General features: G+C 39.9%; 1 protein-coding gene and 1 long non-coding RNA gene across 4 annotated transcripts; both read left to right on the plus strand.

Annotated features, from left to right (window-relative positions):
* The first annotated feature begins 2,265 nt into the window (after window positions 1–2,265).
* Window positions 2,266–6,252, plus strand: LOC131228093 (putative disease resistance protein RGA3). Its single transcript, XM_058223924.1, has one exon. It carries the CDS (start codon window positions 2,506–2,508, stop codon window positions 6,250–6,252), a length of 3,747 nt encoding a protein of 1,248 aa, XP_058079907.1. The 5' UTR covers window positions 2,266–2,505.
* LOC131226677 (uncharacterized) lies at window positions 6,253–11,450 on the plus strand. Of its 3 annotated transcripts, XR_009161977.1 has the most exons (6): window positions 6,257–6,332; window positions 8,474–8,565; window positions 8,697–8,864; window positions 9,162–9,369; window positions 9,504–10,067; window positions 11,324–11,450. It is a non-coding gene; the product is annotated as an uncharacterized LOC131226677 (long non-coding RNA). The 3 variants fall into 3 exon arrangements; XR_009161979.1 differs by lacking the exon at window positions 8,474–8,565 and having other exon boundaries at window positions 6,253–6,332; XR_009161978.1 differs by lacking the exon at window positions 9,162–9,369 and having other exon boundaries at window positions 9,821–10,067.
* The last annotated feature ends 2,916 nt before the right edge of the window (window positions 11,451–14,366 follow it).

The following is a 14,366-nucleotide window of genomic DNA, read 5'->3' on the forward strand; positions in this document are numbered from 1 at the left end:
TTAAAACCGATCAGTTTTGACCCCAAGAACTAAAATAAGTAGATACATCCAATATGAAAATATATAACAAAAAAAATGAAAAGATCAATTACTTACTAAACTACTTGCAAAAGTTTATAATGATCAGGCGACAATTAAAAGGTGGAGTTCTTCCTTTGAAGGTGGGTTATTTTATGCTTTCCACAAGAAAAGACTTTCAAAATACTAATACAAATCCGTCAACAGAAAAAATTTACAATCGGTTACTGAGAGCGACTTCAAGAATGTGTCTCTTGAAAGAGCTGATTGAAATTGAATAGAGAACAAATCCAGCGTATGAATTTAGACTTAGATTACAATTAAAAATTATAGCTAAGGATTATCGCTACTTGATTACTACTACTCTTAGGATAAGCTAAAATGAAAGATAAATTTGATTGAATTATAATTTGATAGATTATTTGTTGGTTGTCTATCATATTCATCTGCTATTTATAGAGTTCTTTTTCATATTTTTCTTTCATTATTGCAATGTTACAATAGTAGAAAATCATTTTTTTAAGATCACTCTTTTATCTAAATTCTTCTTTTGTTACGTTTTCGTTTTGTGATTGTTCCTCTTTCATTAGCCAAACTTTGTTTCTACCAATCGCCTTGACCATGCTTTGGCTTCTCAATCGCAATCCACTTCTGGACGCTTGACTGAGCTTCGATCGTTCGTTTTGCTTCCATACACCTTTTGTCCACCCATTCCGATTCTAGACGCCTCTTGCCGCTCAATCTACTTTTTTGGACACCTCTTGACCACTCAGCCTACTTTTGGACATCCCTTGACCACTCAATCTACTTTCGACACTTCTTGGCAGCCTTCCGAAGTTCTCTATCTTATCATCATGTCAACTATGATTATATAAAAATCACTCCAAGTATTCTTAAAGATTTATAGCATGGTATATCTTTCTTTTGTTATAACATGTGTCATTTTTAATTAAGTTTTCTAAAAATAATTAGAAATAGGGTACAATAAGTATAAGCGAAAAAACAAGATAGATTCTCAAGGGGACCACATCACATGAAATATTGTTAATTGAACTCTCACTGTTAAAAGCTCTTTGGGTGTTACAAAAGCTTTCAAGTTTTCAATCACGCTGAATTTTTTGTTTATTTTTTTCTTCTTCTTGCACTCAGGACTGCATGACCTAATCAACATATTGGACGTCAAATAAACATTACAATGGGACCTAGGAGGATTTTAATGGTGGACATTCAATCAATATGTTTACTACACCTGATATTTAAATCTGCCTCATTTTTTGATCTGAAATAATTTGGAAAAATAAACGAAATGTGTAGGTAAAATACATTAACTATAGTGGGCCAAAGTGCACCTACAACTGCCCAATTGGCTAGTGTCACCCTCACCCGCAAAACCTTATCCCCACTGGCCAATTGGCTAGTGTCAGCTTCACCCGCAAAACCTTATCCCTATAAATTGTAAGGCAGGATTTGGGTACTACCAATAGCAGGGTATAGATAGAGACTAATGGTCCTGCAACTGATACTGCGGCCCACTGCAATATATGTGTCTTATCCACACTGTCCATTTATTTTGACAAATTGTTTTAGGGCATGAGCCCATAAAAGAGGCAGACTGGAGGCTTGAATAGACCACACCACGGTAAGTTTTGGTAATAGTAAGGCCCACTGTTGAAACCTTCCTCCTTGAGCCTATTAATGATGTTTACTTGCTATCCAACGGGTTCATAAGGTCACATAGACTTAGGATGAAGGGAAAACATAAATATCTGCTTGATCCATAACCTTCATGACTCCCAAAAGGTTTTGTAACTGTAGACTTTTAATTCTCACTGTTTCTTGTAGTGCGGTCCACGTAAACTTTTGATCTGACTCCTTTTTTGGCCCTCCTTAAAATGATTTATCAAAATATATGAACAGTGTGGATAAAAAGCATACATCAAGGTTGGCCAAAGAGCAACTACCAGGACTGTCCGTCTGTAGCTAGGTCCATGTAAGGGTAGTATCAATCACTACTATTTCTTATTTTGTGGCTCATTTGAATCATGGATCTGGTTCATTTTTCTGCTATAAATGAAGAATGAACTGGAGAAAATGATGTACGGTATGGATTTTACATGGACATCTCTGCGGGCTCCACAGGGTTTTGTTGGATGGTCTCTATTGATGCATCAATCCTCTCCTAAGCTGAAGCATTGGAAAATTCCTCTCAACTTCTTGCCATCTCATCTCTCTCTCTCTCTCTCTCTCTCTCTCTCTCTCCCCTCCAGGTTTCAGAACTAGCTGCAATCTGATCTCTTTCTCTCTCCCACCTTATCTTGTCTCATCTTATCTCTCACATCTCCATCTCTCCTCATTTCTTCTATCATTGCTCCCTCCCTCTCAATTTCCTGCGATCTGATCGCTCATCCTCAATTTCCTGCAATCTGATCTCTCTCTCTCTCTCTCTCTCTCTCTCTCTCTCTCTCTCTCTCTCACTCATCTGGAACAATGGCGCATGCGTTTGTTTCAATGGTTATAAAGAAACTTGAAGATGCGGCTGCTTTAAAGGTTATGAATGAACTTGGAGAAGAGGTTTATTTGGTTGGTAATGCCCGAGCAGAACTTGAAAAGCTATCTTCTACGTTCGAATCCATTCAATCAGTTCTTAATCATGCGGAGATTATGCAATTTAAAGACGAAAGCATCCGAGTTTGGTTTAAAGAGCTCAAAGGTGTGGCTTACGATGTGGAGGACATTCTAGATGAGATGATTCAATGGCCAGAACCTGGATCAGGGACCAACGACGGCGACCATCGACACATGGGAAACCAGGCATGGGCGTGCTTATTTTCACTCTTTTCGTGTTTCGGTCTACCAGATTGGATAAGGTTGGCCCACGAATCATGTACTGATAATGGCAGCATCGGACATAAGGTGCGGACTTTTATTAGCAAAGTCATGTCACAACGTGATTTTGCACATCGGATAAAAGAAGTAAGGGCGAAGCTGGATCAGATTGCAGCTAACAAAAGTACGTTCAGTTTTCCGCCGACGAATCACAGTTCCGGTGGAGCTAGTGAGCTTTACAAGACCGACTTTCAAACGAGTTCGCTCGTAGATGAATCGCACATGCGTGGGAGGGACGAAGATAAAAATATCATAGTAAGCAAGTTGATAAGCGGGAGCAGTTCTGAGGAGGGACGGATTCATGTCATTTCGATCGTTGGTGTTGGTGGGTTGGGCAAGACGACTCTTGCTCAATTGATCTGCAATGATGAAAGGGTGACGAGACATTTCGGTAAGCAGGTTCTATGGGTTTGTGTATCTGATGATTTTAATGTCATAAATCTTACAAAAGCAATTACAAAAGCAGCCGGAGGTACAAGTCCGCCGGATTCTCAGCTAGACTCATTGCAGAAGCAGCTTATGGAAACATTACAGGACAAGCTATTCTTGCTTGTCCTTGATGATGTGTGGAACGATGATAGGGAAAGGTGGAAGAAACTATGGCTTTCCTTGCAAACAGGTGCTCCCGGATGTAAGATTTTGGTCACCACTCGCAGCGAGAACGTTGCAATTACATGCAGATGCAGTGAATCCGCCTACATACATAAATTGAAAGGTTTATCCGATGATGATTGTTGGTCACTGTTCAGTAGCAGAGCTTTCGCTGAGAGGAAAATGGAAGATAGCTTGAAAGAGATTGGAAAAGAGATAGTTAACAAGTGTAAAGGAGTGCCTCTTTCAGTAAACGTAATTAGAGAAGTCATGCGTTCCAAGGAGACAGCAGAAGATTGGCGGGACATCTTGGAAAGTGAAATATGGGAAATACCGGAGATCGCGGAAGGTATCTTACCGGCTTTGTTGCTGAGCTATTATAATCTGCCTGTGCATTTGAAGCCGTGTTTTGCATATTGTTCGTTATTTCCGAAAGATCATGTGATGGAGAAAGATAAATTGGTCAAGTTGTGGTTAGCTCAGGGTTTCATCAAGCCGCAAGGAAGAAGAGAGATGGAAGCAATTGGCGAAGAGTACTTTAATGATCTTCTGAAGTGGTCTTTGCTCCAAGATGCGGATGTAGATAACGGAGTAACTAAGTATAAAATGCATGATGTCCTTCACGATCTCATCAAATTCATTACAAAGAATGAATGTTGCATCTTTGAGAATGGAAAGACGGACATCAGCTCTATTACAGTCCGTCATTCATCATTTATTGCCACCTGGGAAACCTCACACATTCCTGCCCCTCTATGTCATGCAAAAAAATTGCGAACACTGCTCCAAATCGGAAATTCAGTAATTAATACCATCCCTGATAATTTATTCCAATGCGCTAGGACCCTTAGGGCATTGGATCTCGGTGTTATTGGCACCAGCATGTTCAATTCTCTAACCTCCAAAGCCAGTATTAAAGAATTGCCAAGCTCAATTGGGTTGCTGAAGCATTTACGATATCTTGATTTGTCTTATTCAGACATTGTTGAGCTGCCCGAATCAGTGAGTAGTCTCCGCAATTTGCAGACCTTGAAGTTGAATGGGTGTGCATGCCTCCAAATACTGCCGAATGGGATGAGTGCAATGACCTGCTTGAGAGATCTGGAAATTAAAGATACAGGGGAACTAAAGTACTTACCCAAAGGGTTGGGGGGAATAAGTTCCCTTCGGACGTTGAGCAGGTTCATGGTGGGAGGTGATGGAGGATGTAAGATTGGAGAGCTTAAACTACTTAACTCTCTCCAAGGAAATCTAGTAATACAAAACTTGGAGAGAGTGGGTAGTGGGGAGGAGGCTATGAAAGCTAAACTGTACAAGAAGTTACACCTTCGTGTATTGTTTCTTCAAATGTCACGGGATGATAATTTTGAAATGTCAGTAGATGATGTGGAGAGGATGGACGATGTACTTGAAGCCCTCCAGCCGCCCCATATAAACTTAAAAAAGCTAGAAATTGAGAGATGCATTGGTTCAAAATTCCCAACTTGGATGGAAGATTTGCCTTTCTCAAATTTAGTTGACTTGAGATTAAAGGATTGCTATAAGTGTAAGCAGTTGCCTGGGCTCGGGAGACTACCTTCGCTCAAATTCCTTCTAATAGAGGGAGGTCTTATAAAACGTGTGGGCCATGAGTTTTACGGAAATAGCTGTGGTGGGGGCATAAACAGAGAGGCATTCCCAAAGCTGGAAGAGCTCGAATTCAGTGACATGTATGAATTGGAGGACTGGGAGTTGAGATTAGAAGACAAAGAGATAATGACGTCTCTGCAGTCATTAACAATCAGCAAATGCCCGAAATTGAAGGCACTGCCGACATACCTCCCGAAAAGTCTAACGTCCCTCAAGATTCAGGAGTGTTCTGAAATTAGTGGGATATTGTCGATGCCATTACCAAGCCTCCAAAGCCTCAAGACGTTTCAGATCAGTTATTTAGGGAACATGACATCACTTCCCGACGGATGGGAACAATTGGAGTCACTAGAGAGAGTTACTATCAGCCATTGCTCTAGATTGAGGTCTCTTCCTGGTAAATTGGGACAGCTCAAGTCGCTTAGGAGTCTCGAGATCAATGACTGCCCCGAGTTGCAGTCATTGCCTCAAGGGTTGCAAGGGCTTATTTCTCTTCTAATCTTAGACAGCAGCGGGATTTTGTCAAGGCCATTACCGAAACTGCCAAGCCTCAAGAAGTTTCAGATCAGTAATATCGATAACATAAGATCGCTTCCTGATGGATGGAAACAATTGGAGTCACTAGAGAGTCTTACTATCAAATATTGCTATAAATTGAGGTCTCTTCCTAATGATTTGGTACAACTCAAGTCGTTTAGGAGTCTCGAGATCAACTACTGCCCCGAGTTGCAGTCATTGCCTCAAGGGTTGCAAGCGCTTATTTCTCTTCGAATCCTCAGCAGCAGCGGGATTTTGTCAAGGCCGTTACCGAAACTCCCGAGCCTCAAGACGTTTGATGTCAGTAGTTTCGAAAACATGATATCGCTTCCCTACGGATGGAAACAATTGGAGTCACTAGAGACTCTTACTATCAGCGATTGCTATAAATTGAGGTCTCTTCCCGATGAATTGGGACAGCTCAAGTCGCTTAGGAGTCTCGAGATCCACCACTGCCCTGAGTTGTTGTCATTGCCTCGAGGGTTGCGAGGCCTTACCAGTCTCAAAATCAAGTACAGTCGAAAGTTGGCTGAGAAATGCAGAGAGGAGGATTGGAGCATATCAGACATCCAAAACATTGAGATATATTGATTTCAAAGAATCAAATGAGGCGCTGAAGATGAGAAGATCCAACAGGTAGACAAGGTTCAAAGAATATGGCGGGCAACCAGGTACTCTCTCTCTTTTTCTCATCAGATAAATTATTATAGTAGCTATGTAGTTGATTGGTTCATTCAGTTGCTGCTATTTTCATGCTTTCATATAATACAGTGAGGCCCACGCACATCTGGTTGTAGAGGTGGTTCTGAAACCAGCCTCACGTGTGTGCAAGGGACCCCATTTACATGCCACCCACATGTCCGCTTGAGCTTTGGATCTGCCTCATGTTTGGGCTCAGCTACCTAAATAAATGGATGGAGTGGATATAACAAATATTTCACAGTGGACCCCACAAAGCTTAGTTCTGTAGCAACCCCTGCCGTGTTCTGTGTTCCGGCTACAGCAATCCGCCCAGCTGGCAGTGGGCCAGGTCAAGCTAGGCACCACCCAATGTGAAACTAAAGGTTCTGGACCAAGCCCAGCATGTGGCACAAGCCCGACTCAAGAAAGTTTGTTGCGCCCACCACAGGCCAACCCAACCCCATCAGCCCAGCCTGAAATTGATAAAATTCCTATTTCCCACCTGATTGTTTTTAATTTGTCCATTGATCAAGTGGGCCTCACATATGTCTACATTCAATATGCATGAGTTGCCTAATCAAGGATTGGAATGGAGTATTTGTAGGATAAAAATTATACATGCGAAGATAGGTAAGGCCAAAATGACTTGAGCCCAAGGCTGGTCCAAAAATTTGATCGAGCTATGCATGGCAGGCCCAAACCCTGCCCATAGGCCATGCTGACAGTTCCAAGCCCATTCCAAAGCTGGGTTAAGTTTGTCGGGTGACCTGATGTAGAGCAGGTCGCAGACACTTTCATGATAAAGATGGACCAGAAAAGGCCTGATTAGAGGCAGAAGCGATCATGACTGTCATAACCTTAAATCAGCCATATCTCTCGCAAACTTGCAAACGTGATGAGTTTTTCAACATTTAGATATGATTTTGGGGTAGGACCTAGCTAAGAAAACAAACCCCACTATGCCAGTTTGCCCATGCCGGATTTGTGAGATTCCATCGATTGACGGTCAAAAGTCCCGTTTAGTTTCGCTTTTACTATGAATAGTAAGTTTTAGTTCGGGTATAATTTTTTATCTATTGAGCTGTAGAAGCCATGCCCAACATGAAAATGGCTTAGAAAAGTTTGAAAAATAACATGGTTAAGCCAAATTAGACACTATTTTTGGCCAAAAACCAAGAAGTCTAGTTGGAATAGAGGTCATCTAGATAGTAAGTTTACTATTTATAATGAGTCACATTTTTAGTATGTTTGAGTTGGAGTCGAGTCTAAGACTTTGTCCTAGGTTTGAGTTCCTTATTTAAAGAGTTGTAATTTCAGTTTTTTAAAATCATCAATCAAGTTATTTCAAATTTATTAGGAATTATTCCTACTTTTATCCCTCATGGATTCGAGGAAGCTCTCTGAAGAGTCCAAAAAACTGTATAGATTCGGAGTAGTTATCCCCCGAGGAAGATGGCGATTGACCTCATTAGGTCCCACCATGTTCCATGACCCTTAACAGAGGAAGATTCAAGCCATTTATTAATTGTGGCATCTCATCTACTATGCACATAGGTTTATATGTAAATCCAGACTGCCTAAGTTGTAGACCCCATTACATATGATACACAAACAATGCATAATCTTAACAATCCAACAATACCTACTGATTTTTGAAAAATAGACCATTTTCTTCTTAACAGTCCGTTCAATAGGACACCAAGTGCATGGTTAGGCTTGTCCGATCACTACAATTTTAAGGTGTTTTAAAAAACTATGAATTCATGAAGAAATGAAAATTGTTTTCCACTAACAACATTGTTCTCCTTTTCATATATATACATGTTTTATACACAGTAGTCATTTCTCCTGTCCACAGTCAAAAACCTTCTCCACAAAAAATATGGTGACCGTTGTCTAATACAAGATATCCAAACCAAGGTATCAAAAATGTACATGGTGCAATGGTACAGGGTGGTAAGGGCCCTTATTGAAAAATGGTTCTTAATTGTCCTTTATTCTTCACGATGTCGACCATTATGATTGTATCATATGGATAATGATGGTGATCGTAACATTACTTTTATTAAATATCTTCTTTTTTGTAAATTTTTTTTTTTTTTAACCAGGAGTTGTATATTTCATCTATTAGGCTACTTTACAGAGGAGATACAAGTAACGTATGTCCCTCCATAACAAAAAGGAGAGGGGGGACGAAAGAGCTGAAAGAAAGCTGAGATACAGGTAAGTATTTCATCCATTATAACAGTCAATTCCATTTTTGAAATATTATTTTCTATAGCAAGGATGAAAATTCTCATTAGTGGGTCGCTACCATGCACAAATGCTCATCCAGTCCTCGTTTCTTGCGGTAGGTACAACAATCAAGGATGAGCGCACACAAAAATTGATAATCGATGTTTAAAGATTTCATTATCAGCCAAAGTCTACTAATTGTGCAAAGATGCAGAAGGTAGCAGGAGGAGGATGGGCACAAGATAGCACATGTCTCCAATCTCTGAATTGAAAGAAGTCTGTCCAAGGTATAGATGACAGTTTCATTCTATTAGGTCAAAGCTAGCGTAACTCATGTAAACACGTGCAGGTGTGCCTACTGGATAATGTGAATGAGATCCACAACATCCATCAGGTACACTGCCTTACGCTCACCTTGAAAATTAAAAATTATGTTGGCTCAAAATTCAGTTATACCACATCATAGGGAATGGTTGGGATGTGGATGACCACTATTTTTTATTTTTTTTTTCTGCCAACAGAAATGCAACTCTTTATTAATCAGAAGGGAAGCATAAGCACTCTCAAAAGATACATTGGGGTAGCCTGAAAACACAAAAAGCAATCAAGGAGGATACCTAGGGTAGCTTTCTAGGAGACTGGAAATGCCTACTCGATTGGGACTCACTACCCAAGCAAGCCAAGCTGTCCGCAACCCCATTTACCTCAGGCATAAAAAGAGATGGTGACATCGACATTTCTCGCATGTGTGGCTACCTAGGCCCACCAGTACCACATATTCTAGCTCACCAGGTAGTCCTTATTTAAGAATATGAAAGCAAATCTTCCATTAAAAAATTCGCCTCTATTGCTTGTTGTATTCAGTGTCTTCAAAATAAACATGTTGGTTTTTTTTAAAGATCTTATGTTTGTTACACATTGAATAGGAAAAAGCTCAGAATCACCTTTATAAGAAAAAGGTTCTTCCTTAGGGACCTGAGCCCCTTCTAGCTAGAGACTATACATTGATGAGCATGGGATGGATGTGTCTTATTCAATTTTCCACACACACCGAGCCTGGGCTGTGATTGTGGCACAATGTGGTGTGGTGTAACGGTTTTCTCTTCAATCTTTGTAATGGTTTTCTCTTTAATTTTTCATTGTCCTAGAACATTATAGATATAAATTTTAATGAAGTTTAAATCAATGCAGGGAAAACGCCTGATCGCTCTGTCTCATTGTCAAATTTCAAATTATTTTGCAGCCAAAGTCCCCTGTAGTTTCTTGGCTTGATCTAGTAATGCAACCAGAGCCAAGTACACACATCTGAGGTGGGCCTGCTCATATCTTAGGGAAATTTTTGCCATTGATTCAGTGCACTCCTGTGGGGCAGAAAGTAGAACTAAAGACAGTGACCATGTTGTGTTCAGTATCTTCCAAACACACTGCTACTGCTCAAAAAAGCTAAGAGGACTACTGGAGACATACAAACAACCACCATTCTTATATAAGTAAGATCTCTCTAATTAGTCTTTTTACATTATATATAATAGAGAAAAAAAAAATAGTAGTAATAAAGTATGAGAAATAATTTGAATACCTTGTGAGGGATTTGTTTTGTTCATTTTTATTTGATTAGATGTTTACAATGGATCCTACAATATATTTGAGTCATTTGAGCACGGGTACGTGCCATGTTTCCAGTAAAAGGATTGAAGATTGATTTTGGCGATACTGTATCATTGTACTACCAATATGGGGTTGTATCACCCTGTATCATGTTGTGTGAGCGGATGCAGATGTGCAATCTTTTTTTTCTTTTTCTTTTTCTTTTTCTTTTTTTTTTTTTTTTGATGTGGAAAATGATTTACATCCATTTGGGTAGACCCCACAAAAAAAAAAAAAAAAAATTGCCTCACCTATCGTATAATCCACATAAAAAGGAAAACAAACGAGATTGCCTTGTTAAGGAAGTAGCTAAATACGGGGATATACATAGCCACTACAAAACATCTTTATACTATGTGACTCAATTTTTGAAAACAGGACAGCATAAAACCTACACCAAAATTCTGGCCTGCATTCATGAACCTTAGCATAGGCTTCTTCTCAGGTTACTCAAAACCGCTTCATCACCCGCCATAGCAGATCCCAGCAGGTAAACCAAACACCTACATAGAATGATCCCTGAAGTCCCTAACAACCCCTACTTTATTTTATTTTTTAAGTCACTATAAGGGGGCATGCTCTAATTTTTCATTGCAAACTGTGATTGGAGATAATCAACTATTTTCTTGTCAACTCGCAATGACTTGGCAAGAACATCATCTGAGAAGGGTGGATTCGATCCATACACAACATTTGCAATGGTGATGGTTCCAGGGTTCTCAGTCCTGCAATGGTTATGGCATTGGTGTCCCCGATGATGAACTGGAAGTGAATGAGGGCTACTAGGAAGACAAACACATCGCCTTTATGAAGGATCTTGTGGGGCCCTACCTTCAATATGTCCCACCTTTGATTTCAACTTTATATCATGTGGTCCCACCTTCAATGTCCACCATCCATCATGTGGGGCCACATTATGATGCAGGCCCTCCATCATGTGTGGCTTACCTTTGATGTGACTGTGCATTATGTGAGCTTTGATTATATGTTCTGTTCTTTATAGGAAGGGAGCTTTGATTTTTATTAAGCACCAATGTTGAGATACTTCACCCAAATTTGTAAAGCTTTTAATTCTCCATTTTCATTTTCGTCTTGCTAGGTTTTCCATGAAGAGATTGGATGTGATGTTGAAAAGGTGGATCCAGAATGGAAAATTATATTACTAACATACTTCAACCCTGTCAGAGCCCCACATCAGTGGTCAAATTGGTGAAGATTAAAAGGTTATTCCAACCAAGTTATAGGATACGCTATCCAAATCATAGGAAATGATTGAAATGTAATTATTATTATTATTATTATTTTTTGTTATCTTATCTAGCAAGTTGCTGGCAGAGACAGATAATGGTTGCATGGAGGAATTTTTTTATATGTATTCAGAACATTTTCAACTTATGGCGCTTTAATGGACTTATATCGGCACTTTGATATGTGTAAATGATGGTGCTTAAGTAAACGTTTACTGGCGCTTTGTCTGCTTTTACCAGTGCTTCTCCAGGCTTTACCTATAGCCAGCAAAGACTTATACCGGTGCTTTGATATGCCTAAACAATGTTTCGGCAACCTTTTTAAAGATTTTTTTCAGCATTTCTATAGATCTTTTTCGGTGTTTCTGAGGATCTTTTCCGGCGTTTCGACAACCTTTTTATAGCGCTTGCGTCTTTTTCCAGTGCTTTTCTAGATTTTATCAGCGCTTCTCCAGTCTTTATCCGCAACAAGCAAAAGCACCAGTAAATGATGATAAACACGTAAAAGTCTTATTTTTAACGGCGGCCATCAAAAGCGTCGGTAAAAGGACCCGACCGCAAGTAAAGGATTTAGCGACACACTCCTTTACCGGCACATGTTTGGACGCGGGTAAAATGTTTACCGGCAGTTTTTGGGAACTTTATCGTCAGTTTTGGCCGCCGGTAAAGATCTCTGTTCTTGTAGTGTTTGATGTGGAGCATTTATCATGTGGAGCCTCACTTTCAATATGGGTTGCTCATCATGTGGGTGTTGGGAATTTGTCCTGCAGAATTACACAGATCTAGATCTAGGATAGCAATCCAATGACACCAAGCACACGCAAGAGAACATAGATTTAACGTGGAAAACCCTTGCGGGAAAAAACCACGGCACAAAGCGACAGATCTCCACTATGAAAATAGAAATTACAAAGAGAGAGGACTTACCCGATTCGAACAACCTCAAATCTCACCCTTGCTACACCCTTTAGAAATCGTAAAATCCTTTTAGAAACCCTTAGAACTCTTTTAGAAAGCCTTTAGCATACCTCCCAATCCCGCATACACCTCTTTATATAAGTTTAGAAAAAAGTAGAATCGGAATAGGAAACAAAAAAAACGGAAAGTCTACATTTGCGTAGAAATTCTACGTAACATCGTCGATACCATCGAAGGTCCATCGATGTCATCGAAGACAGACCATAACTGTCCAGCGACCAAGGGTGAAAATTCTGTGAATTATCGATGGCATTGAGCAACCTTCGATGTCATCGACGACTACCTTCGATGGCATCGAAATACTGTCGATATCATTGACAGACCAACAGACAAATTTAAGACATCTGTCGATGTCATCGGAAACCCTGTCGATATCATCGATAGACCACCAGACAGATTTAAGATATCTGTCCATAACAGTGGGTCCACCTTAGAGAGATTGTAAAGTGAAAAGAGGATAGTAAGATAAGTATTAACTTAAAAAGTTTAAGAGTAAATTTATCAAAAAATTAATAAAAAATGTAAAGCTCTAAAAGAAAAAATGGCATTCCTATCACTGTGTGTTTTTTTTTTTTTTTTCTAAAGAAAATTTTAATTAGTTTCTAAAAAACTAAGCCTTAAAATTAGAGCTTGACCAAACAATTTATTTTGAAAATAAAAACTTATTTTTTTAGAATAACCCAATGAACTCTTATTAATAAAAATGTCAGACGGCCCTCAGTCACAACGACCTAACTGATTTTCTGACAGTCTCAGCTTGAGTTCTTGCCAAGTCAACTTAACTCACCCGTGTTTTGAGTATAATTAGCTAATTTTAGAACTTTGATGACAAATAAATGATGGGCCCTACTTGTTGAGCGCCTTGATGTTGCATAAACTTTCTACAAGGACACGTGTTGGCCATTTGTGCATCCACGCATGGCATGGTTCCCAACTAGTAAGGGAGAGAAAATGTTAGGACGTGTGACCCACTTTATGCATGGACTGGCATCATATTTGGGCCACTACATTTTAACAAGACAACTCACTTGATGAATGTACGGCACCTGATCTCGAACATCTACCATGTTGGAACATGTGCTGTTAACGTCTCTCTCTCTCTCTCTCTCTCTCTCTCTCTCTCTCTCTCTCTCTCTCTCTCTCTCTCTCTCTCTATATATATATATATATATATATGGCCCACCTGATAATTGGACCATCCTAATTATTGGGCCACAAAACATATAATTTAGGTTCCACGTGATGAATGAGTCCAGTCCAATCAGCTCAGCACCACGAGTCAGAACTGAAAATAGAGGTGACTAAGTGACTCGGTCGGACTCTGCGTGTCACCCTGCTTGTGACTCAGATAAAGATATAGGCAGTTTAACCTTAAGATCCCAGTCATGAATACCACGAAGCGTTTGTGCTGAATGCCAGGTGGACAGGCATTTTCAAATAGTGGGGGTTGGATAGGCAATTTCATATAAGTAGTTCACCACTATTTTAAATATAGTGGTCAATCCTCAACCATATGCGTGGCATAGTTAAACTGAATTCTAGACAGTCTAGAATCCCCTATATTAAAAATCCAGAGCCACACCCAACTGATGGCCTCTATTACAGGTCGGGCTTCAAAATCAGGCCCATAAACAAACCACGGGCCTCTATTAGAAAGATGGTTCGGACGTGCACCAGGCCAGCCCATCCTTCTGTTAACCTAAGTGCTTAGGCCTAACCATAGACCATAACATAATCTGAACATTTATACAATGCACCCCACCATGTGTTGGCCAAAATTTTCAGGTGAGACCGATCAAAGCGAGGCCCAGCAGTTGAATGGTCCAGATCATCTGAAAATTACATCGGCCTCCCAATTAAGTGGCCTTCAATTAATAATAATGGGCGTACATCTTCCAACTTCTAATCGGTTTTTGG

This window comes from Magnolia sinica, chromosome 15 (assembly GCF_029962835.1).
Source record: "Magnolia sinica isolate HGM2019 chromosome 15, MsV1, whole genome shotgun sequence".
NCBI lineage: Eukaryota > Viridiplantae > Streptophyta > Magnoliopsida > Magnoliales > Magnoliaceae > Magnolia > Magnolia sinica.

What these genes read in the sequence shown, in the direction of transcription:
- LOC131228093 (XM_058223924.1), top strand. Translation starts at nt 2,506, where the DNA reads ATGGCGCATGCGTTTGTTTCAATGGTTATAAAGAAACTTGAAGATGCG.